Raw genomic sequence first — 26293 nt, 5'->3', positions numbered from 1 at the left:
TCTCAGGCAGGTGAAGTTGTGGGGTGGGGGCAACGCAGGAGACAGTAACATGCTTGCTAACCACAGCTAGACTGAAACATGGATTCTCCCCAACTGGGAAAGGTGAGACTTTTTCCCTTTCAATACAGAAGACGACAAAAAGCTGAGCTGCAGAGCAAGTTTAAGAGCAGCTGCCGCCTAAAATACTACATTTTCCAAACCAGAGTGGACTGGGTGCTGTCACCCCTGCAGACACCTTTGTGGAAGCCGGAGTGAATGCACACCCTAAGCCAGCCCCCAGGGTCTTCATAATGTGGAGCCTGGACATCTTTAGCTGAGTTAGCCTGAGCAGCCACAGGAGGGTCCTCACAGTGTGGGACACTAGAGGCACCTGTATGGGAAACAGCAGCGTGTGAAGGATCCTGGACAAGGGGCGGGGGGGTGGAAACAACACAAAACCACACTGCACAAAATCGAGAACAAATAACACAGATGGTGAGTAAGCGTGGGAAGAAGCGCACTGAGACAGCTCTCCCTCTCTACGTGACACCATGAATGGAAAGGGATCCCAGTAGAGCAGAGTGGAAAGGAAAGAAGGAAGGAAGGAAGGAAGAAAGGAGATCCGACTGAAGATTTCATGGAGACAGAAGAGGCAGGAGAAACAAGGACTTGTTGTTTCATGGTCATCATAGCCAAAAAAAAAAAAATCTAACCATAGTTTGCTTCATTCAGCATCAGCCTGCTAACTGATGGGCCTCTGTACAGCACAAAAAATAGCTCCAAGTACTTCTCAAGAGAGTCTTGACAACAGAGTTGGCCCACCCAGGGACACTGGAGAAATAGATGTAACTTTGGAACAATTTCTTGAGTTACCAGCACTGATCTGAACTGGATTTTCAAAATAAGCACTGTAGCCAAGAGGCTAAACTCATTGGAAAAATCTGTGTGCTGAACTCTGAAGTGCTGTTTGCAGTTGCTGACAATCTGGTCTTAGGAGACAGAAAAAGCCATCAGCAAAAGGCTACTGCTGGGACCATATGAAATCTAGCCAAAAAGCCTGCTTTTTCCATGAGTTAAGCCAATGCCGGAAAGTTTAAAGAGTCCTTATCACCTTCATCTCTGCTTCATGTGTGAAAACGAATTATGACCTCCCACCTGCCCACAGCACAGGCAGTCTCCCTCTTTCTTTGGTTTTACAATAGTGTTTTCCTACTTTTTGTACTTGTTTTTCTCTCCTGTGTTGTGGGAAAGGCCCACGTGGACAAGAAGGGAAATTACTGGACAATAAAGGGGAAACAATGACACTGACAGCACTCAGAGCCATAAAAAGCACAAGGTAAACACAAGAGAAAAGTATTTTTTCCCTTCTAGCCTTGTTTGTTAAGCCATTAGAGGTGCAACTTATTTTCAGCTGAAGAGGGGAGAACACAGTGTTTACAGCTGGTAATAGCACTTGCTTTTTCAGTTTGTCTCCTTTTGAAAGGGCACAACCTGAAACAAATAAGCACATGAGTATTTTGAGAGCCTACACAGGGGAAACAAGTTCACATCCACATCAGTGTGCTGGTCCAGGGCCACAATGCTGTTGCGATTCAAACCTAAGGGAATGCTAGGAGGGTGATAAAGCAAGCTTGCAGTTTAGCTTATTAGTCCCAGCTTATTTGGGACTGCTAAATCACACTCAATACCTTAAAAATGCATGCATAATTCTGCAGCATCCCTGTTGTCCGAGGAAAATCAGAAATTCAGAGAGGAAAGAGAACCGCAAGCCTGGCAGTCTTTAGCAGCAACACCACCAAGACTCTCCACTGCAGAATTAAGAATAAACCAAGTGCAATGAGCAGACAGCTGACAGTTTTGTGTGCTGGCCTCCATTAGCCTAACAGGGAGCTGAATTAACTCCTAGCACTTCTAAGAACCCACACAAGCCTTTTGGACACCCAAAGAGAGTCATCAGGTGTTAGTGAGAATCCTCTGACTCCCCGTCCAACTCTTCCCATTTCAGCACAGTTTAACTTTGATCTCCCAGGAGAATAACCCATTACAAGGAATACTCTCATCCCACAGGACTTTTCAAGCTCCAGCCACTTCTCATATCTATCTACTGACAGGAAACTCGCTCCCTTTCTTCACAGCTCTATCTCAGGTATCTGACTAGTGTCTGGTTTTAATTAGGCCAGAAGTTGGTCAAGGCACTTGCAACTTTTATTAATTCAGATGCAAACAGCAGTTCAATGGAGACATGAAGTATGTGCTCCAGCTGAGAAGTTTAACCCATTGCAAGAGGAGCCCCTCTGGGGGCCACCAGCTGTCATGTATCGCCATGAAGTGCACAGTTCAGGGAGTTTACTAGCGAAGGAGGGGGATATCATCAAGCAAGCTAGGAATTACCAGCCAACACCAATCCTAAAGACGATAAACCACTCAGCGAACACCTACCAGCAAAAAGACTTTGAACAGTGGGGTGAGTGATTCATGGCAGCCCTTGCTGCCCTCTCCCTGGTTCAGTTACTGTTTTGCACACGGTAAAAAATAATTTTTTTATCCGTTCCTTAGACCTGCATGGAAAACCCAACTGTGACCACAATGCATATTGATCATGGTATTCTAAGTCACATACTAGTGATCCTCATGTGGAAAACAAGTATGTGTCCTGTTCCCCAGTTATTTTACTGCACAATGACAACACTCAAGAGAGGGTTATCCTAATAGATGGAACGGATGGGCAATGCAAATGAAGCATTTAGGAAACAGAAGTTTCTGAGAAAGACAAACATGGGAAAAAAAAAAAAATAACAAGATGCCTAAAGCTTGTGGGAGAAGAGTAGCAACAACTATGGCTAAGAGGAAGCTCACTTTGTTCCCCTGTATAAATGCTTGCTGACTTAAATGCCTTGTTGATCTGCTGGAGTTCTGCTTTCAAGCACAACAAAACCAAGCACGTATATCCAATCCACCACAAGTCTAAGTCTCCACAACCTACCTCTCGTCTCCCAGCTTCAGGTTAAGAGATTCTTCCCAGTGCAGTGGGAATCATGTTTGGAAAACAGTAAATATCAGAGCATCATACAGACAATAACAAAGCAGTGGCTGTTTGCTTTCATTAATCAAAGCTGCTCTCTCCACATATACAAAGCTTGTTTTCTCTGGAGAACAAAGAAGTCACAGCACACTAGAAGGAAACAATAGAGTAAAGAAAAATAACAACAGCTGGCAGAAGCAAAATGTTTTCTTTCCTGTTGAAAGAGTAAAGCCTCCTGTTTTGCCTTCTGAATTTTTTTTTAAACTTTCCCCCTGAAACAGCAATAAACTAGGACTTGGCTTACCCCAAGTCCTGCAAGATGGAGGAGGAGAAGCAACATTTTGAGAAGAAAAAGCTAGATAGAATAAGGGGGAAGGGGAAGCTCTGTGCTCCTACCCCACCTCAGCATTATATCACCATGTCATAGCGTGCAAAAGTAAGAGTATCCACTGCAGCAGTTACAGCCTTGCAGAGAAACTAACAACAGAGATGTCTCTGAAGCTGCTGATACAACTCAACCAGAGGCTCTCTGAAGAGCCTCCTGGGTTCCCTCTTGCTAGGAACAACTTTGCAGCACTCTAATGCAGACAGAAAACACTAGACTCTTTACAGTGAGAAGTGGTCTGAAGAAAAGCAGGAGCTGTCAACCTGAAGATATTACATTCCCAGCAAAAGGCTCTTTAAATCTGTCAGTCTCTCTACCTTTCCCAGTCCAGGACTGACCCAGTTGTAGGAATACTAGGGTGGGTTTTTTTAAATAAAAGACCAATTATTTTTGCGTGAATGCAGCTGGTCAGCAGCTAATGCTCACAAGATATTACCCTCCCACAAGAGAGATGTCATCTCTGGAGCTCGCCACTGTAAGAAACCACCAATAGGTTTGTGAAGCAGCGACATTCACTTTTAGATGTTCATAATTTGAACTGTATTACACCGAGATAATCTGTATCAGTGACCCTCAGAGACCCGGATTCAATATGGAAAACTCTTCTCTCGTCAAGCTTGTTAAATTTATTTGAAACATGAAAAAAATAAGAAACAAGTTAGATGCCCGAGCACTTTCCACAGAGACCTTTGCTTCCAACCTGTGAATCACTAGCAGCACCTAGTGGCCACAATAAATTAAACAGATTTTCAGGTTGATCACAGAATGAAATACAGGGAAATCAACTCTCAACTATGTTTTGTCAGATTAATACATGATTAGCTTCAATTACAGCAACACCAGCATTACACAAATTCTCTCAAATGCTCGTGCTGTTTTTGTAATCCAAAGAACTCCTCCTAGCTGCATCAGCCTGGATTCAGCCCCAAGCACACTTCAGGCAGCCAGAAACTCTTGTCATCAGCATAGCCCTCTGCCACAGTGACCCAAGCACAACAGCAGGAACCTGCATTTTCCACAAGTCTGGAGAACATCAGGAGAGCTCCCAGCAGCAGCATACCATGTTCACACAGCATGCCAGAACATAACCTGGGAGACAGGTGCTCACACAGCCTATAAAACAACTTTACACAGCAATGCCCAGGAGAGGCTGTGCTGCTACACCAGTTCAGAGGGAGAAACAGAACAAAACTCAAAGTAATTGAAGATCAGTTCCTCCTGTCTGCTCCTGTTCCGACAGCTTCTCAGGAGGCATAATACACAGTAGGGCTGGGATGACTAGCACATGTAAAACAGACTAAGATGTAGTATAGGTGAAGCAGCCACAAACCCCCACAAGTTTCCAGCTACTGTAGCAACTGCTTATTATTACCAAGAAAAAAGACTAAAGCAAAGGGAACATAAAGATACTTTTATTGCTCACCTTTTATACAACAGCACACCTTCAGCCATTTTCTTTCACAGCTTGACAATGTTTATGTACACAAAAAAAACCCAGCAAGAAGCATTATGTGGCTTTCAGTGAAGAAAAAAAAAACAACATTAGAACATCAAATTCAGCCAGGCTTTGTTTTCTGCAGCAATAATAAAAGGGCTTCCTCCAGGCAGGAACTAATCTTCCCAGGCCGTAGTGCATTTATTTAAAAAGACAACCCCCAAAACAAATTGCCCTAGGTTTGCTGAGCCAGTGGTATCAACTTGCAAATAAAACAAATCTGTTTGTAATTTCCTCTAGCTGATTTCAAGTAAAAATTAGGTTTGGAGGAGCAACTTGTTTTGGATGGATGCAGGTCAGTTTGAATTGCTACACCTAACTACAGGCCTACATATGCTATCGGTTCACAATTTAGCTTAGTTTTAAATGATCTTTGCAAATTTTGGCAGCAGTCGGTCTTCAGATTTGAGCAGGTGGGAAAACTTTTAGTGGGAAAACTCTGCTTAGTGGGAAGTAAGGCTACCAAACACAGCATCCACAGTAGAGCTCATGTAATAGACCAAAAACCTGTTTGTCGGAGAGAGTTCACTGTGCATGAATGCACACAGGTGTAATATCTTCGTGACTGAAATAAGAGGTCAGCAAGCCAAAAAGCAATACTCAGAACTGGTTTTAGAATGTGTAATTTAACGATGATTAGGAGGGAAAATGCATACGTTCTTTTGTGTAGTACAATAGACAGATTTGACCAGATAGGTCTTGGTATTTCTTTAAATCAAAGCAGAAGGCAAACACAGCAGGTAGTCTGAGCATAAAAAAAAGTTTTGAGCAGAGGGAACCAGTCCAACATCTAAAAAGCATGGCTATTAGTTGATGTTTAGGGTGCAGCAGGCAGTGAGGATGTATTTAATTTGGACAGATTGGGGAGCGCAGGGAAGGAGGAGGGAACTACAGAAAGGTGTACTTTGCTTAATTCAAAACATCCTACCCAAAGACATTCTACCTGCCACTTACAAACTTGTATTGTTTCAAGCAGCAATTAAGCCAGGCCTCTGAAACCAGGTTTCTATTAGATGAGCTCTGCTGAAGCAAAAGTTTTTAGCAACCTCAGCTCGTGAAGTGTCTTCCTTGTCCAAAGCCAGATTGATTATACTGATAACCCCCATGCTGGAAGTGTTGCTCAAACTGCCCTCCTTGATTAAAGTTCTGTCCACCTCTGCCTCCCCAGCCCCCTCCTTGACCTCCACGCCCACCACGACCACCACGTCCACCCCTCCCTCCTCCACGCCCACCCCCTCGGTCACTGTGGGACCCACCATCCTGGTATCTGTTGTCTTGTTGGTAGCCACCACCACCACCACCCCCTTGGTAGCCACTTCCTGAATATGAAGATGACTGGTAGCCACCATAGCCTCCTCCTTGGTAGCCACCACCGCCGCCACCACTGTGGTAGCCACCTGCTTGAAAACCTGCATCTCTGTAGTTGCTCTCCCTGTAGCCACCATCCTGGTAGCCACCACCTCCACCATCTGTCCAGCCTCCTTGAAGCTTGTTTCCTCTTCCACCTCCTCTGCTGCCATGATCGTAACCACCACGTCCTCCTCGTCCCCCTCGATCGTGGCTTCCTTGTTCATGACCTCCTCGCCCCCCATATGATGAGTCATAGCCTCCTCGTCCTCCTCGGTCGTGACCCCCATGATCATAACCTCCTCGCCCTCCATATGAGGATTCATAGCCACCTCTTCCTCCTCTGCCGCCGCCTTGTTGCGAACCACCCTCTGGTCTTTTCTGCCACGGTGGCATCTCAGGAGGTGGTGGTTCAATTTCATTGGGTCTCCCTCCTCTATCAGGCACTCTGCCCATTAGCACCTGCAAAGGGAAAGGGAGAATTGCTGTAGGAGTTGTAACACATCACAGAAGAGTCCTACTTACTGATACGCACCACAAAGAAGGATTCCATAAAGGCAAACTTCAGTATGTTTGAATATGACAGACCTTTATCTCGAATTAACAATTAAACAGGGATTACCTAGTACTCTAAGCACTGCTAACAATACAAGTCTGGAGACCTGCTTTTTTTGTTCAAACAGAAGGCACACCAGTAGAGGCAGCATCAATACAGTCTTTCACTAAGCCATTTGTAAGTGCAGACTGCAAGTCTCAAACAACTACAAGTACATTGCAACATGGTCTCACTTGTAAACAGTGCTCTGAATCGCTGTAGAAGCCATTGGCTAACATGATATCTTTGGTAAACAAAGTGCAAAGACTCTTATTTTTCAGTAAGGACACACAGAGATGAAATTACACACCAACAAACAGGTGTCAGACATTGTTGACCAGAATTGAGCAAGACTCTAGAAAGTCTTTAGTTGTCCAAGGATGCTATGACATGAAGAATTTAGCAAGACTTAAAATTGGACAGGAGACTTGCATTGCTTCAAATTTGAAAGTGATATAACAGAAAAAAAAAAAATAAATCGAAGCAGGTTTTGTTACGTTATGTTGCTGTTCTGTAGAATATTTAATATTGATATTGGAGATAAGTTAATAAAGTATGGATCATTAGCAGGGCCTTCCTGCATTCCTAGTAAAACAACCATATGATCTCACAATAGTCAAACCTGTCTTCCCACTTAATTCCTTTTATATTCCAAACTCCAACTACACTAAAAAGGTGTAAAAGTTATTTGGGTGGAAGGAGTTGGTCAAATCAGCACACAACCATTCCTTCCTCTATTAGTTAGGATATTAACTGAAATACAATTGGTACCCAAAACACAAAAGCATGCATGTACACCCACACATTCAGAAGCACCATAGCTACAGAGCTTTAAGTTCAGCACATATACTTTCATGAGCCTATCACTCCTGTAAAAATCATAACTTTTGAAACAAAGAAAACTTCTTAAGTCTACATCATATTCCTACCATGCCAGTGCAAAAACTACACAGTTGACTATCATCTAACCTGTGAGATCCTTGCTTTGTGATCTTAATACGTACTATTTACATAGTCCAGAAACATGGTTACTATGTAGGTATTATTTTACACATTTAGGTATTATTAGGTATTAGGAATTAGGTAGCAGCAGTATAATAACGTTTGTAATTCTAATAAGACAGAGCAGGCCTATTCACACAAAGTAATCAAAGATATTTCAGCAATTTTTTACTGCTCCTAGGCAGGGGCACTCTGAACCTAAACAGGTGAAACTGCAGTTCTCACTGACACACAATTTGGAATACATTAACACCAAGTTTCTTATTCTTTATTTCCAAATTACAATCCTAAAAAAAAAAAAAAGTATGATTTATTACTACATTCAAATTATTTAAATATTTATGACAGAACAAGCCATTTGTCTCTAAAGGTACCTTATTAATGGCACATGCAGTCTTCTCTCGGATGGATCCACTGCTTGTTCTCATAATCTTTGACAGATCCTGCCGAGCTGCCAAGAGGTTTGCAATGGAAATAGTGCACTTAGTAGATAAGAGGGCACGTTTTGGCTGGTAGACTTTAGCCAGTTTTTCTGTTTGACTCTGTTGGAGAGAAGAAAAACAAACCCCAGTCAGCTAAAGTAATAGGAAAGCAATGGTACACCTCACCAAACGAATCAAATCAACACTGAAGAGTAAGACACCACTGCAAATAGAACAAAGATTAATATAAAACCAGCTAAAACCACTTTGTAGCTAAATGCTAGCAACAAAGCTAGCACTTCACAAATTAATTCCATAAGTAATATAGGAAGCACTATTCTGAACTGACAAGACACTGACATTCTTACATTTTAAGATTTTATAAGTAATGCAGACTGCATTACTTTCAGGCAGGCAAACACAGGATAGAACTGTGTCAGTTACACAAATTAGTGCTAATGTCTAAACATATTGAAAATGAAACGTGTGCGTCCAGCCTCCAGACCTCCTCCTGGGCCTGCACCCTGACCCTCACTGTTTCACATCACCTATCAACAGAAAAAGACAGTGTTAACTCTTTCACAATGTTCATTCCAGTCAGCTTCTTCACAAAGACAAGCCATCAAGAGCTACTGGCAGAATTCAAGCTCTCAAGAGATTGTTCTAATTCAGTCCTTTGTCTCATATATGTAGTGCCCAAAGCAGAAATGAGATCCTACACATCAGCTTTGCCTCACATGCAACTTCTCTCCCTATACTGTGTTCTCTCCCTATACTGTGTTTTGGCATTAACCATACTGGCTTTTCTGAACACTTCAAAAGTACAACAGCAGTTTTCCAGCTGACAGACATGAGTGAAATCTATGCTACCAGCCATGAGTTAATAAATGAGTTACATTGACCTTCAGTTATCAGAGTATGATGTGTGATGCAGTTAGGATAAACCAGATTGCAATGCGCACACACGACAAAAGCGCTGCTTTTTGTCTGAACCCCAGGTGACAGCAGTGGGGACAGGTAAACCAGGTTTTCCAAGAAAAAACTTGACAGGGCAAGAACTTAGGAGCAAGTTTTAAAATCCCAAAAATCCTATTTTCCACCTAAAGGCAGAAAATGGCAACTGAGAAGAATTGTGAGTGTATATTGTATATTTGATAGGAATGGTTGGACTCGACGATCCGGTGGGTCTCTTCCAACCTGGTTATTCTATGATTCTATGATTGCCAAGTGATTTGGTGATAAGTCTTTAAAAACAAAAGCTTCCACTTTTACATTCCAGCTTGAACAGGGTTTATTCATAAATGAAGGAAAACATGCATGTCATTTACTTGATGCTGACTAAAGACAGAAGAAGCAATAGTATTCACCAGATCAGGAGTATGTTTTTCCCTGGCAAGTCTGACTGAGCTCTGAGCACAATATTTTGGGACTATGACATTATTCTTTCAGGTGAAACTTGAAATTTTTTAACTTACAGCAGTAAAAACTTTATTAGGGGTGTTTTTCTACTATCTGGAGAAGTAACTGTTTAGTTATACTACTGTATTCTGATAACTCTTCAAATTTTAAAATAAATATATGATGGTAGTTTTATTTTTATCAAGAAAAAAAACACTTGATTCATGTGTCTATCACCAATAACTCAGTCTCAAACACTGCCAGCAGCATAATTATAAGATGTTAGCAGATCTAGTTTAGTCCTAGAAAACAAATGATATGTACTATTTTTTGAGTCTTGTCATTCCCTTTTCAGTATGAAACACAGGAAATGGGGAAACAATGTAGTTATTCTCAAAAGCAGAATATGGATCACATACTCAAGAGAGAACAGATGCCAAGTCACAGAGACTTGCACAGTTCAAAGACAAAAGAAGCACATAAAATATCATCCTGCTTATGAGGTAAGAACATGTAGTGCCTTAGCAGCTTTTCTCATGTGCATCTGCAGAGTTGCACTTGCAGACACACTGAGTTAAGGAAATCTGATCACTGTGGACAGCACAAAGTAAGTTAAGGGACATTCAACAGGAAGATGCTTTTCTACCATCACACAGACAGCACTTAATGACTCACGTTACAGTACTCTGGACACAAATGGTTGGATCAGTAGCTTCCTGTTACTATTTTTTTTCTAGAACCCTATTTAAGTGTATGTTTTGGCTTATAGTTAATTACACACGTTCTACCTTCTCATTTTACACACTGTTTTAAAATCCAACAAAACAGTTCTAAGTAAATTTTTTTTAGTCACAGAATCACAGAATCGCACAGAATAACCAGGTTGGAAGAGACCCACCGGATCATCGAGTCCAACTGTTCCCATCAAACACTAAACCATATCCCTCAGCACCTAGTCCACCCGTGCCTTAAACACCTCCAGGGAAGGTGACTCAACCACCTCCCTGGGCAGCCTGTTCCAGTGCCCAGTGACCCTTTCTGTAAAGAATTTTTTCCTAACGTCTAGCCTAAACCTCCCCTGGCGGAGCTTGAGGCCATTCCCTCTTGTCCTGTCCCCTGTCACTTGGGAGAAGAGGCCAGCAGCCTCCTCTCTACAACCTCCTTTCAGGTAGTTGTAGAGAGCAATGAGGTCACCCCTCAGCCTCCTCTTCTCCAGGCTAAACAACCCCAGCTCTCTCAGCCGTTCCTCATAAGGCCTGTTCTCCAGCCCCTTCACCAGCTTCGTTGCTCTTCTCTGGACTCGCTCCAGAGCCTCAACATCCTTCTTGTGGTGAGGGGCCCAGAACTGAACACAGGATTCGAGGAGCGGTCTCACCAGTGCCGAGTACAGAGGGAGGATAACCTCCCTGGACCTGCTGGTCACGCCGTTTCTGATACAAGCCAAGATGCCATTGGCCTTCTTGGCCACCTGGGCACACTGCTGGCTCATATTCAGTCGCTGTCAACCAACACGCCCAGGTCCCTCTCCTCCAGGCAGCTTTCTAGACAGACTTCTCCTAGTCTGTAGCACTGCACAGGGTTGTTGTGCCCCAAGTGCAGGACCCGGCATTTGGCCTTGTTAAACCTCATGCCGTTGGACTCTGCCCAGCGGTCCAGCCTGTTCAGATCCCTTTGCAGAGGCTCCCTACCCTCCAGCAGATCGACACTTCCACCCAGCTTAGTGTCGTCCGCAAACTTGCTAAGGGTGCACTCGATGCCTTCATCCAGGTCGTTGATAAAGACATTGAACAGGGCTGGACCCAGCACTGAGCCCTGGGGAACCCCACTTGTCACTGGCCTCCAGCTGGATTTCACACTATTTACCACCACTCTCTGGGCCCGGCCATCCAACCAGTTTTCCACCCAGGAGAGTGTGCGCCTGTCCAGGCCAGAGGCTGACAGTTTCTCAAGCAGAACGCTGTGAGAAACTGTGTCAAAGGCTTTGCTGAAGTCCAGACTTTGCTCATCTTTCATTGTCATGAACTTCCTCAGAAAATCAAACCAAAACCAGACAACTCCTAGGGTTATTTCTTACTCAGGAAGAATGAACAAAAGCAGCAGTTTTCCAGAGATACTTATTATATAGTATTACCATCAACCAGGACTTCATGGCAAGCTGTTCATACCTTAGCTCTATCTGACCAGCCAAAGGACTGCACAGTAACATCCAAACGTTTGATTAACAGCTTTCTTCGGACTTCATATTCGTTGGCTATGGCTTGATTAATTGCTTCAATTTTTTCCTGAAACAAAAATTTGTGAACATAATCTATAGATTATATATAAAATGCTTCTACTTAAGATAATAAACCATGTGGATGGAAGAGGATGGAAGAGCATAACATACACAGAGATATTAGGCAGGGCTTAAGCCCACAAAATTATCTACCTTGTCAAATGGGCTCACAGCAAGCTATGCCTGCTGACACTATTTTCCTGAAGGCTTCAAAGGCTCAGTTATCCTCACATTCAGCCTTCTACCACTTCTAACAGCACAGCTGTCTCTTTTCAGAAGGGACATAAAAACTGTGTGCACTGCTGAGGCATTTCTCAGCACCAACAGGACAGAGAAGCAAAAGTGCAAAAAGTCTACCTGCAACAAACAGAAGGAGAAGCAAGGACGTACAGTAAATCCTAGAGACCAGGGAGTCTTTGCCTTCTTAAAAAGTAGTAAGCTTAAGGACAAAGATAGAGGACTAAAAGTAAAGTACTGTAAGAGGGTCTTGATTAAAGCACAACCTGCACACAAACAGTACAAAGTGGCCTACAGGAAAAAGGTATCACTAGAAACACACCTGGTAGCAGGCAGTGGTTTAGTCACAGCAACAGCTAAGATATACACCATTAAGGAAGTAATTTATCTACTGACTGAAGCCTGGCTGGAAGGGGGTAGTGGGGCCCACTTTCAGCCTCAACATCACAAGCACTGAAGGAATCAGACTGCTGGGAGTTGATAGGCTTCAACCTGAAGCAAGAGGCACAAGAGAGCCCTCAGGCATCTTACAACAGTAGCCACAGTTTTATGCTGGTGCAGCAGCGTCTAACCCGGGCACACCATCCTTCCAGAAGGGCAGGTGACAAAACCTACCTAGATACAATTGTGGCTCTACTGCCTCTCCCAGCTTCCACCTGCACACTCACTGCTTCTTAGAGAAGATGCTATGAAGGAAGCCAACTACTCAAATAGGACAGAAAGACAAGAGGAAATGATTAATACCTACAGGTTAGCCAGAAAGAAGCCACAGGATGGGATGTGACACCATCTGAGCAAGGGTAGGTCACACAGACTGCTGGCAAGGCAGCAGAAGAGGAAGGCTCAAGCTACTGCACAAGCATATAGATCAGCATCACCACTGTAAAACTCCTTTATTTTGGAAATCTTTTGCCTGCCTCTGCACATAGAAATTCATAAGCTTAAGACCTTATCAGTTACTGAACACTGATTGTACTAATATATATGGAAAATACTGCAAGAAATTATCTTCAGAGATCACAAAAATCATTTGGCAACATTACACAAAGAACCAATAGCAATATCTTACATACCTAAAAAAGTGAAGTGGTCTCTAATACTTGCAACTACTTACCCAGTGAGCTGGTCCCAGCTGTTTCTTCAATAAAGGTTTTCCAACATGAGTAGGCGGAACCTTTGCTAGGGTTTCCTTCAGCTGTTAGGAGACACACAAAACTAAGCATCAGCTAACAAAAAGTAGCTTTTCAAGATACAAATTACAGGAGAGGGCTCTTGACAGTCATAGGCATGACAGAGCAACTTCCAATACCAAGTTGTTTTATCTGGAACAAAGAACCAAGCACACTTTTGGAAAGCAATTGTTTTTATTTCCGATAGATTTAGCTATTATCATTTTAAAAAAATAAGAGAAGGGACTACAGAGTAAAGCTGCAGTTAAAATAGAACTATTTCATGAGGTACAGCTCCCCTTGAAGACAGAGGGATTATTCTACACATCCCTCTAATTCAGAAAAAAACCCACATTTGCATCAAAAAGGTTGTATTAAGACTATGTGAAATATAACACAACCTAAAGAAGGGTCCCTCTTTACAATCAAGAGGGCAAAAATTAAAATTTTCACATCAATGATTAACTTGCATTTTAAAAGTTTGGGCACAACTTAGGTTATCTTTCCCATATCAAGATTTCTGAGGACTTTGAGGGGGAAGAAACCGAACAGCAAAAACTTGGATCAAAGCAGGTTGCAGTTGTGAAATGTCACTTTTCCATTGCTGCAAACCACATTTTTCAACTTCCTTGGACGTCCATTCCAGGAGTTGATTTAACACACTCACTGACCTGGTTTTCCAAATCTACTGATCCCAGTTTGTTTAACGTGAAGATTTTAAAACCAACTGCTTTCAGAATAGCAGAGGTAGCAGCTCATTCAAGTACCAGTAGTTTCTGGTTTTAATGTGGTTGGTCATTAACAGAGAAAGTCAATTATAAAAAGATTCAACTCTAAACTACATTATGCATGTGTGAAGAAAAGCATGGCTTGATTTTCACATGCTAGATCAGAATATTGCTATTTTAAGATTCATTTGTTAAAAAAGGAAAAATTTAGGATTATTTCATTATAACTATCACCTTACAGTCAAGAGTAAAATTTTCACATTTTTATCTAAGTTTTCATGTTTTGCTCAACTTAGCGATGTATTTTCACTGACAAAGTGAAAGAAGTTTCTCAGTTATTAGTCAGATTTACTTTCTCCTTCTCAAACACTACTTACATCTTAAGTGTTTGGACTGTAAGCACCACAGCTATATATGATTCCTAAAAAAAACTCTGCAGGTTAGAAATCCCCCAATGTATTTTATTAAGCTATAAGCACCATTCAAGTTTTCTTCGTATAACTACCAATGGATATAAAACACTGAGATTAACATTCATTTAACCTTGCAAGACAATGTAAAAGAAAATTCAATCAGTAAAACATAACAGAATTCTCAGATTCAAAAGATTTCTACTTTGTATTCTGTATTTGTATAGAGTTTATTTCACCAGCAAATCTTGCTATCATTGTTACGAATCTTTTCTACCTTTTACAGAAAATGGAAGCACGGATTTCTTATGTATCTATATTTAATGGCCATTATAATGCCTAAACCAAAAAACAAACTGCTTCCATTTTATACCCTGGCCTTCTGCTAGAAAACCATCCTCCTCTTCTTTTTAAACAGGTCAATCCAAATTGATTTCTCGCAAAGAAATTAATCATTATTTTCAGTTGCTTAGATTTGTTTAAGCACAATGCAACTAAAAGGTCAGACAAAAAATGTCTCTGAAGGTATTTTGGGGAGTTTTGTAGTCCCATATTTCTTTAAAATACACAAAAATTCTCTTCTGCTCTCTTGTAGCCTGCAAGTTAGGTTACTTAATGCAACTTAAAAACTTTGTCCTCCACCTTTGGTCTGTGCACTGGACAGTCCCTTCCCTTTCATTTCTCTGATTTATTAAAAAAATATATATCACTAAAACCAAAGTAAATTTCTTAGGGAGAAAAAAAAAAACCCACAACAACCTGTGTAACAAATACATGTAAAGGAACAAAAAAACTGAACCACGACAACTGATGAAGCCTTAAAGAAAAGGTGTAAACATGACTTTAGTTAAAACACCTTTTAACAAACGTTTTTAGAACAGTTGGTTCTTGTAAAAACGCATTTAGGTGTATTTCTTGGAATACATTTCTCCTTAATGTTCTTCCTGAGGCCTAAGCTCAGCATTTTCCATGGCTTCTGCAACAGGTGATGACATTAAAAACTAGAGCAGAGTAAGAAATACCTCACCACGGAAGGCAATGATAGCAGCAGTCCCTGACCTCATGCCTTGGCATGGAAAAAGCCTTTAAATTAATTTTCAAAATCCTGACTCTTGGTATACTCTGAGCCACATTAACTCCCCTTGACAATTCAAACACTGGAGTTTCACAAGAGGCAAATCTCTCCATGGTAGCAGAACTATTTCCCGTCAAAACAGTAACATCAAATATTCTAGTTTTATTCCTTTGGATCTTACTTTTTTTTCAATTCCACTGAAGAACTGGAACATCGTTATGTTGGCTGGAGGCTTGGACATGCCTAAAGCAATACATATGCCTTTTAGCTCCTGAAAGACTTCACTGCCACCTCCTTCCTGTGCTTTTTTAGGAGGGGCATTCACACACAGCATTCTGGCAGCTTCCAGTTCTGAGATGAGGTATGCTGGAGTAAGAGAAATTAGATTTCAGTATCAGATACAGCCAAGTTAAATTATTTTAGAATCTGTAAGAACTCAAGTACTTACAACCAACGAATGTGCAAATGGACTGTTTTAGGAAGGGCGGGGGCTATAATTTGGCATCCACAGAATGCTCATATTTCTAATAATCACTGATTGCAATACTAGCAACACAACAAACGGGGGAAAACTTTAGTACAACTGAAACCTGGAAAAAAAATCCTTACAACTCCAACAGGTATTAATCGCAGAGTTCTACAGAGCACAGCTCTTTCCCTTCAGGCTTTGCCCAGCGAAAACAGGAGACTAGGAACATGGAAATAAGCAGGATGAGAGACTGGAATATGCACTTTAAGCTAGACAAGCAAGCAGTCCTTGAGGGTTTAGAAAAAAAGTAGGGAAACAAGTAGAGAAAAGTGAAATGTTAGATCAATCTCCCCTACTTCCCCAGGCAAGATGCAGAGTGGAAAAAAAAACCCTCTTCTAAAAATACTATTGACAATTCAGGTTTATAACCATTCCAGAAAATGTAGAATGTAGAATGCCTACAGTGCTCTTCACTATCAGAGCTGCAAGAGTCTACCATCAGATTATAACCCCTTTATCAAACAAAAACATGGTATACATGCAAATTTACAGCAGTAGATATTGATCACAGCAATGCAAATTTAGCACAGAGCCTCTGCTTGCAGTTGTCACAACTTTGAAGTCTGAATTGAAAAAGATGTGCATGTTTAAACAATACTTTTATCATTAATCACACTGGATGACCCGTAACAGTAACAAATAATTCCTAAAAACAAAGGCTGAAAAACAGAATCATAGAATCGCTAGGCTGGAAAATACTTTTGAGATCATCAAGTCCAACCGTACCTCTCCACTACTAAATCATATCCCTAAGCCCTTCATCTACCTGTCCTTTAATTACCTCCAGGGATGGTGACTCAACCACCTCCATGGGCAGCCTCTTCCAGTGCCCAATAAGCCTTTTGTAAAGAAGTTTTTCCTGAAGTCCAATCCCAACTTCCCCTGGTGCAACTTGAGGCCGTTCCCTCTTAGAATCATAGAATCATAGAATAACCAGGTTGGAACAGACCCATCAGATCATCGAGTCCAATCATTATCCTATCACCTACCACATGGGAGAAAAGACCAACACCCACCTCTCTACAACCTCCTTTCAGATAGTTATAGACAGTGATGAGGTCTTCCCTCAGCCTCCTTTTCTCCAGGCTGAACAACCCCAGTTTCCTCAGCTGCCACTCATAAGACTTGCTCTCCAGCCCCCTCACCAGCTTCACTGCCCTTCTCCAGACACACTCCAGGACCTCAATGTCTTTCTTGTAAGGAGGATCCCAAAACTGAACACAGTATTCTCAAGGTGTGGCCTCACCAATTCTGAGCACAGAGAAACAATCACTTCCCTAGTTCTGCTGGCCACACTGTTTCTAACACACGCCAAGATGCTATTGGCCTTCTTGGCCACCTGGGCACCCTGCTGGCTCATATTCAGCTGGCTGTTGACCAACACCCCCAGGTCCTTCTCTGCTGGGCAGCTTTCTAGCCACTCCTCCCCAAAACATACTGCAGTGATAATGACGGTCGTGTGCAGGGATGTAAACTCACAGCTATACAAAGGAAGCTTAGTCTGTTTAGCCAAAGAATCAGCAGCAACTGAGAAAGCAAATGAAAAATTAACTTACATTGAATTTAAGATCAGATTAAAATTAGTAGTATAACTTCTAACTCTGACACTTGTAAAAGACATTTTTTAATGTCAAGCAACACCACGCTCTTCTTACAAATTTAAGTACTATTTCTTCTCCTCTAAAAACTTCCTAAGCAGCAATAAAACCAACTTAGGTATTGAGATTAGGTAGCTGGAAAAGTTAATGGAAGACATCAACATTGCTACTGTTAATTTCTTTTCAATCAGCAGAAAGCAACATTGAAGCTATTTACTAAGGGAGATGACCAATATTTTCTCTTTTTCACAACCATTCCAATTGTTGTCAGAGCACAGGAAAATGCAAGTCTTATTGCACCTTGCAAGACACCACGGTGGGAGCTACAAAATGATGATGCATCCAATGTTAGTGGTCATTTTTACAACCTTTCCAAAAAAAGTTCAGTGGCCAAATCCTGGCACAAGTCTACAAATTATTCCCTCTTCCTTTTGAGAAGTAATGGGACAGGCTTTTTGCTAGTGAATGTGAAAAAGGTTCATACTCAGAATATTTTTCATCATATACTGGCTACAGAGTGACTGGTAAGTTTATGAGAGCCAGAATAATCTGACAGTGTAAATTACACGGAAAAATAATTCTTCATTTTAGGTAACTACTCTTGTACATAGTGGTAAACAAAACGGTACCTTATTAAGCTTAAGAAACAGTACTATGATTCTTGCACAAAAACAGATTTGCTTGCAAGCACCCTTTTAACTTACTAAGCAGCAAGAGACAGTTCTTCTGATTATGAAGGCGTTTTGTCACTTCTCCTGACGTTAATGATGCATATGGACAGTTCATTTCAGCCAGCAACCCACTCATTTCAAGCTGAAATTCTTCTGCTTCATTTGGACCTTAGAAGGAAAAGAATAATTATCTGTTTACAGCTGATATATGTATGTGGTTATGATTAGAGTGAATTAGCAATTTAAAAAAAATAACAAGTGGAACAAAGCATTACTTAACATTAAACCCCTGCTTTAATGGAAGCCCAATGCATTCTTTGGGTTTCTCAAATATGTAGCACAACCTATTTTGAGCCATGATATACCTCTACATTGTAAACTTATGTTTCACTGACAGCTTTTCCCAGCTATAACAGCCAGCCACTGGCAACTTCTACAATGAAAAGTGACATTAAAAACATCACAAATTTTAGAGCGTTATTTTAAGTATCAACTAATTGTTCCCACCACAAACGCATTACATAGTTCTGATAAAGTCATCAATAAGATGGTTTATGAGCTCTCCTTCCTGTAAGATCACATTTGTCGATGGATCTTATTTCATAACAACACACTCTAAAAATAATTTAGTCACGTAAACCAAAGCATAGACTGATATTTGTGATAGCAGTTAGTGAAACCAATCTGAATTTGTTAAGCCAAGTTATGCAAAAAAAAAGTGATTAGTGAGAGTTAACACCTTTTGTTCTTTTCAAAAGAGACTTCAACCCATTATGTCTGTTAATTATAAACTCAAGTCACACAAAATGAAGGTAGGACATTCCGTTACTACAAATAACACGTTTCTGTCATTGTGCTTAGAGAATTTGAAATACGTGGTAGAATACTTATAGATTGTACTTTTACACATAACGTATAGCAGGAACCTTATTTTACTAGAAAAGGTGAGATGCTGTATTGTTACAGAGAAGGGAAGTCATAAAAAGAAGAAAGGACGGATGTGTCAAACAGAGAGAAAAAGGAAAAGAGCTGCTGAAAGGCAGCAATCTTTGGCCACTGAGCAGACTGAAAGTTAAGCTCATAAAGGCATTTTGAGTTAATACATGAGATATTCAAAAGTACAGGTTATCATACCGATTTAACAATTTGATCTGTAGCATGTTATGACTAGTTGACAAAAAAAAAAACCCTTTTCTTTTAAAACTAAGGTTTATTGGTTTTGTGGAGGAAGCAAAGAAATACTTTCAGACTCCTCCTCACTCTTTATGAGTATTTCATAAAGAGGAGAAAATAGTCAGCGCACAGTTAAGGTAATGAACTATAAAAATAAAATATGGTTACTGCAATCCTGAGAGTGTTTCCTTAATCAGTAAAAATCTTACATCAAAATTACAAACAGGAGTATTGAAATAAAAGTATTCTCATGATGTAACTAAAAAACCAAAACAACAACTCTACTGTTGCCTTAAATCCATCCAGAAACTTTAAAAAAACTCAGTAGTTTAGCAACTAAAAGAAAAAACTAATATCAGAAGAAAGTCTGCTTGATCCTCACTTTTATTTCAACCTCTACTGGCTGTTCATCAGGCAACTCCGAGGTGGAAAATATCCAAAAATCTAACAGTGTTCCAACAATACTCCCTGGTACAAAGGATTTAGCAATTGTCAGCCCAAATCTTTATGGTATGCATAAAGTGTATTAGGTGCACGTTCATGTGAGAGTTGACTACTTACTGTTAGTTGCCTGCACATTTTCCTCTAGTTTACAGAACAGTCGTAACTCCGACACCAACCAAGCGCAGAGTTTGGTGAATTCAGGAGAACTGGCTCCATGAGAGACTGCCTGAGCCAGAGCTCCGTCATCTAACAATGGACCTTTGTAACTGACAAACAAAACAAAAGCACAGTTCATTAATGCTTGCTACCGATGTTCTGTGATAGATTTCTTCTATGCAGTATACATGTTGAGAGATACACTCTAATCACATCCACAATGCTGAATATCTAAATTGGCAAGATTCCTGCACTGACCTGTAAGAAAAAACATACTGAAAGTATCTGAGTAAACCCAGCATTCCCCTGCACATTAGCTTACTGCCACAGAGACTGTGTCACAAAATATCATCATCAAAGGTTTCATCCTAGAAAATGTTACATACAGTACAACTTCTGTGCATCTGTCTCTTCAAGATGTTACTTACAATATACTTATCTAGGGCAACTACAGTTTCAAATTATCATTCTTGAGTGCTGCTTTACAGAACACTGAATAATTACTGCTGAACTAGTCCAACTTTTCTGTCATTTCATACCATGTATTAAAGGGTTGCCATGCAAAACAAAGCCTTTGATACAAACATCACAAAACAATAAGGTGTTTTTTCAAAAGAGGATAAATAGGAACAAGAATGATAAATAGAATCAGTTCTCTGCATAAAAAAATAAGCCAAAATTAGGCCTGGTGTAAGAAATCATGGGTGTACATACAGATTAGGCCTTAGAAGGCACTGTTTTCAGGATATCTGCATACTGATACTCTGTCAGGGGAGGAAGAAGACTAGGGAAAATCTGCCTTATCAAACAGGTAGAAGCACAAAGTCAGAGCTTACCATAATATTTAAGAAAAAACACACAGTATTATTTTGATGTACTGCACCCAAACCAGAAAGACATCCAAGAGGGAGCACAATCAACCGAAACCCCCTTTCAGGCTTCTAGTTAAAGTCACCCACTACCTCACAGCAACCTAGTCAAGTCCAGTCAACTCCTGTCAAGCCTCAGAATTAAAAAGAAAAAACCAACTCTCAAAGATCAAATTAAATTGTTAATTCTCCACACTTTCTTCTTGCACTTAACATTCCCTATAAAGGGCCTGGTCTTCACTGTAGCAGCTTATTATTTCATTCTACCAAAACGACTAAGTCACACTCAGAAATAAATCTAACCACAGAGAGCTGCTAAATTAGCAACTATTATCAGCTCGTGGGAAGCTGTAATGTATTACAACCCTGCTACGTTGCCACGGTAGGCCAGGTAATTCCAACAGGGTAATCAGAGCAAGTTTAAGTCCCATCCCACAGAATTTTCAGACCTACATGTGTAAAGGAACATCTGGGACTCAGAACAGAAACACCTGATCAAAGTGGAAGGGAATAAATGACAAGCCTTGTGCTTTCCATGGACAAGGAAACAGAAATCATTTAGTCAGACAGACCTTATGAGGAACGGCTGAGAGAGGTGGGGTTGTTTAGCCTGGAGGAGACTGAGGGGAAACCTCATTGCTCTCTATAACTACCTGAAAGAAGGTTGTGGAGAGGAGGGTGCTGGCCTCTTCTCCCAAGTGACAGGGATGAGAGGGAAGGGCCTCAAACTCTGCCAGGGGAGGTTTAGGCTGAACATTAGGAAAAAATTTTTCACAGAAAGGGTCATTGGGCACTGGAACAGGCTGCCCAGGGAAGTGGTTGAGTCACCTTCCCTGGAAGTGTTTAAGGGATGGGTGGATGAGGTGCTGAGGGGCATGGTTTAGTGATTGATAGGAATGGTTGGACTCAATGATCCGGTGGGTCTCTCCCAACCTAGTTATTCTATGATTCTATTAAAAGATGCAGTAGTTCTCCCAGTTGTTACCAATACTGTTGGAGCCCCACATCTTTCGCCCTCCAAATTCTCCTTCTAGTCACTGTTGCCAGTCTTGGTTGATATGGATTATTTTTTAATCTGCTTTCATTGTTCACTTCACTTAAGAAATTAGAAAAATTGACAGCAACGCTTTCTGTCTATAATTACACAGAAAAGGAGCACAAATCACAACTCCTTCAAGACAGTAATGACCTTTTAAAAAAAATCAGGAAAAAAAGAGGAGGCAACCACAGAATGTGCATCATGACAGGGACCTTTTCACACTTCAGACGGAGAAATACCTGCCGGAACAGAAGCCCATTTGTCAAACTACTGAACCATCATCACCAACTTAGCCTGGAAATACAATATTTGTTGGAGTATAATGACTCTAACCACAAAGTGATTTAATGGTAATGTGGTCAACGTGAGCAAGTACAGCTGTTAGCATAGAAGCAGCAGCAGTACAATTTTAACTCTTGTCTGAACTTTCAACAGTTTACAGACATGCAAGCTTACAGTAGAGCACGTTCTCCTCGATCTCCCTTTCATATTTATATAACCCTTACTGACTCTGACAGAGCAACAACTTTAAACAACACAAGATTCCTGTGGTACGCTATGTTCAAAAAGAAAGCAAAGGTAAAAAATACTGTGTCATTTACAACTATTTTTTTTGCTCTTACTTTTTTCGACTAAATACAAAGCCTAAGAGTTTGTCTCTACCCCAACTTCTCCCAAAAGCTGCCCAGGGAGGTGGTTGAGTCACCTTCCCTGGAGGTGTTTAAAGGACGGGTGGATGAGGTGCTGAGGGGCATGGTTTAGTGATTGATAGGAATGGTTGGACTCAAAGATCCTAAGGGTCTTTTCCAACCTAGTGATTCTACGATTCTTTCTCCCTTCCCCACACTCAGACAGGGCCATTCTGTTGAACAGAGGGGTTACAGTAAAATGCTCGCAAAGGCTGTACAGCTGAAAAACTGCCAGGGTGGCCCAGTACTTTCCCCAGCCCAGCCGGCACCACCACCAGTCCTTTCCTAGCAGCGGCACCTTCACCTCCGATGAACAGGTACCGCTCCAGCTGCTACCCTGAGCTGAGACCCACCCCGGGGTGGGCAACCGGGCACCCCACACCAGGGCCCCCCTCCTTCTCCCAGCCCACACTGGGGACACCGAGCCCCCGACAACAGCCACCAAGCCGACCCCCACCCCACCCCCGCGGGACAGGGCGTCGCTCGGCCCCGGGGCACCTACCCCAGGTCCTCCAGGGACTCCAACACATCGCTCTCCAGAAGCTCGAACTCCATCCTGCGGCGGGGCACGGAGGGGAAACCTGCGCGACAGCAACACTCAGCGCCCCCGGCACCCGCCGCGACCCCCGAGACTTGGCCCTCCCCGCGCCCGCAGCGCCCCCGGTCCCCGCAGCCGCGCCTCTTCCCCTCTCCCTATCCCGGCCCAGCCCGGCGGGCTCAACGTTCGCCCCCCTCGCCTTGCGGGGCCGGCGGGGACCGCCGAGCGCCCGTCCCCGCAGCCCCACGTACGCTGCTCGCACGCTGCTGCGCCGCCGCCTGCCGGGTTGGCATGTCCGGCTGGGGAGGGCGGGGCGGGGCCCCGGCTGACCTCGCACGCGGCTCCCCTCGGGCTGCCCCGCGACGCGCCCGACCGGCGCCTCTCCCTCCCGCGGCGCCCCCTGCCCGCCCGCCGCGCCGGGAAGCTTTGCCAAGCGGACACGCGGGCGCGAGAACGGGTGCCGAGGTGTTTCTGTGGGAAGGAAGCCCTGGACGGGGCAAGGATTCCGCTTTTCTGTTCAGGCTGCGCTGCGGGCAGCCCTCGGAGAAGGACCCCTCCCTCCCCACGGCGGAACAGGCGCTGGAATGTGCCGCTGCGAGCGGCGTCGCAGCAACAGGCTGGACGGGGAGGGAGGGGAACGGGGCGGCAGGAGGCTCAAAATGCATCAGAGGGCGAGCGAATGCGTCTCTTTTGGAACTACAAGTCCCAGCATGCCTCGCGCCGGCAGGAGCCTCTGCGGCCGCCGTAAGAACCGCGGTGCCCGGGGTCGGGGCTGGGGCTGCAGGCGTGGTTGCGGGTCGGGCAGGGAAGGAGGGAGGGAAGGAAGGAGGGACGGAGGGAAAGAAGGAGGGAAGGGAGGAAGGAAGGAAGGAGGGAAGGGAGGAAGGAGGGAAGGAGGGAAGGAGGGAAGGAAGGAGGGACGGAGGGAAAGAAGGAAGGGAGGAGGGAAGGAGGGAAGGAAGGAAGGAGGGAAGGAAGGGAGGGAGGGAGGGAGGAAGGAAGGAAGGAGGGAACGGAGGGAGGGAGGAAGGAAGGAGGGAGGGAGGGAGGGAGGGAGGGAAGGAATTCTCGGCCGTCCTGCGTTGGCAGGAGCAGCCCCGCCTCTGCCCCGGGGAGGTCGCGTGTCACGGCGGCGCTGGCTGTGGCGGCCCCTCGGTGTCCTCCCCACGATGTGGCTTCTGTGGAATCACAGCATCGTCAGGGTCGGAAACGACTTCAGCGCTCACCCAGTGCAACCGCCAGCTTCTTGAACACCTCCAGGGATGGAGACTCCGCCACTTCCCTGGGCAGCCTGTGCCAGGGCTTCACCGCTCCTTCCGTAAAGAAATTTTCCCTAACAGGGCGCTGAAGCAGCGCTGGCCGTATCGGAGCCTGCCTGGCTTTGTGCTGGCAGTGAAACGCTCTGCCGGCTGTTTTAAGAGTCACTTTAAACCTGGGGGGCAAGGGGGGGCTGTAACGCTGCTCACCTCTTTCAGACTGAGAGCAGCCCTGCAGAGAAGGACCTGTGGGTGCTGGTTGATGAGAAGCTCAAGATGAGCTGGCGATGTGCGCTCGCAGCCCAGAAGGCCAACCGTGTCCTGGGCTGCAGCAAAAGCAGGTTGAGGGAAGTGATTCTGCACCTCTATTCCACTCCGAATTTGTACAGTTCTGGAGTCCTCGACACGGGAAAAACATGGACCTGTTGGAGCAAGTCCAGAGGAGGGCCACGAAGACCATCAGAGGGCTGGAGCACCTACTATACAAGGACAGGCTGAGAGAGTTGGGCGTCTTTAGCCAAAAGAAGGCTCCAGGGAGACCTTACAGCAGCCTTCTAGTACTTAAAGGGGGCCCACAGGAAAGCTGGGGAGGGGCTTTTTATCAGGGAGTGCAGTGACAGGATGAGGAGTAATGGTTCTAAGCTCAGAGGAGATTTACATTATCTATTAGGAAGATTTTTTTTACAGTGAGGGCGGTGAGGCACTGGCAGAGGTTACCCAGAAAAGTAGTGGATGCCTTGTCCCTGGAGGTGTTCAAGACCAGGTTGGACGAGGCCTTGGGCAGCCTGGTCTGGTGGGACATGTCCCTGCCCATGGCAGGTGGGTTGGAACTATATGATCTTTAAGGTCCATTCCAACACAAACCATTCTATGATTTTATGTCCCAAAGTGTCATGTCTACGTGTTTTTTGAATGCCTGCAGGGATGGTAATTCCAGCACTTCCTAGGGCAGCCTGTTCCAACGCTTCACCACCCTTTCAATGTTAAGGGAAATGAGAAAATATGATAAATATATCCATGTAGGACTTAGGTATTATTGATAGTTGATTGAGATAAATAGAGTATTATATTAAGAATATAATAAGAGTAGGTACTGGAAATTAATCTTCTATGACAACTAAAAGAATACTCTTCAATTGTCCCATGTACAGCCCCAGTCCAGCTGAATCAACAGATTGTGGAAGAAATGTCAGACTTAGAATACAGGCAGTAGATTTTTATGACTGGAGGAGGAACATGACCCATTGAAGTATCACTTCTGAGGGAGAATCAAAACGAGATAATGGAGATGAATTATCAAGGTGGATTTTTGTGGAATTCCGAGTTAAGAATAAAGAGCTAGGAGCACATGGAAAAACACCAAGAACTTTTTGAAGTAAATACCTATTGTATAATGCTATGTTAAAATGTATAAATGTCTGATGATTTTGTATGGGCTTTTGCCTCTCACTGAGTTGTGAATAAAGCAAGCCTAGAATTACCCGCTCTCTGGTGAAAATCCTTTAACATTCAGTAAAGAAATATTTCCTAATAGGATGCTGAAGTTGTTCTGGCTATAACAGAGCCTGTTTGGCTTTGTGCTGGCAGTGAAACCCAGAGCAACACTCTGGCAGCTGTTTAAACACCACTTTAAACTTTGGGGGCAGGGGAGGGGTGTTCATCTTTCTCAGCTGCACCATTGCCAGCATCTTCAAGGAGGAAGCTATGCATGTGGATAAAGATGCATCATTAATAATGGAAGACTCCATAGGATTATAGGGGATGATTTCGCTTTCTCTTCTTAGTTCTCTTA

General features: G+C 43.1%; 1 protein-coding gene and 1 long non-coding RNA gene across 2 annotated transcripts; one reads left to right on the top strand and one right to left on the bottom strand.

Annotated features, from left to right (window-relative positions):
* Nucleotides 1–4782: 4782 nt before the first annotated feature.
* On the bottom strand, nucleotides 4783–23556 carry FAM98A (family with sequence similarity 98 member A). Its single transcript, XM_069852450.1, has 9 exons — nucleotides 23497–23556; nucleotides 23210–23288; nucleotides 20072–20220; nucleotides 18371–18505; nucleotides 15721–15905; nucleotides 13272–13352; nucleotides 11811–11927; nucleotides 8200–8367; nucleotides 4783–6690 (listed from the first exon to the last, which is right to left on the bottom strand). The coding sequence occupies exons 2-9, from the start codon at nucleotides 23260–23262 to the stop codon at nucleotides 5929–5931; spliced, it is 1650 nt and encodes a 549-aa protein (XP_069708551.1). The 5' UTR covers nucleotides 23263–23288; nucleotides 23497–23556; the 3' UTR covers nucleotides 4783–5928.
* Nucleotides 23557–24338: 782 nt separating this feature from the next.
* Nucleotides 24339–25981, top strand: LOC138717494 (uncharacterized). Its single transcript, XR_011336874.1, has 2 exons — nucleotides 24339–24563; nucleotides 24721–25981. It is a non-coding gene; the product is annotated as an uncharacterized lncRNA (long non-coding RNA).
* Nucleotides 25982–26293: the final 312 nt, after the last annotated feature.

The sequence above is a fragment of the Phaenicophaeus curvirostris genome, chromosome 2, assembly GCF_032191515.1.
Source record: "Phaenicophaeus curvirostris isolate KB17595 chromosome 2, BPBGC_Pcur_1.0, whole genome shotgun sequence".
NCBI lineage: Eukaryota > Metazoa > Chordata > Aves > Cuculiformes > Cuculidae > Phaenicophaeus > Phaenicophaeus curvirostris.
This window is presented reverse-complemented; position numbering and strand designations above follow the sequence as displayed.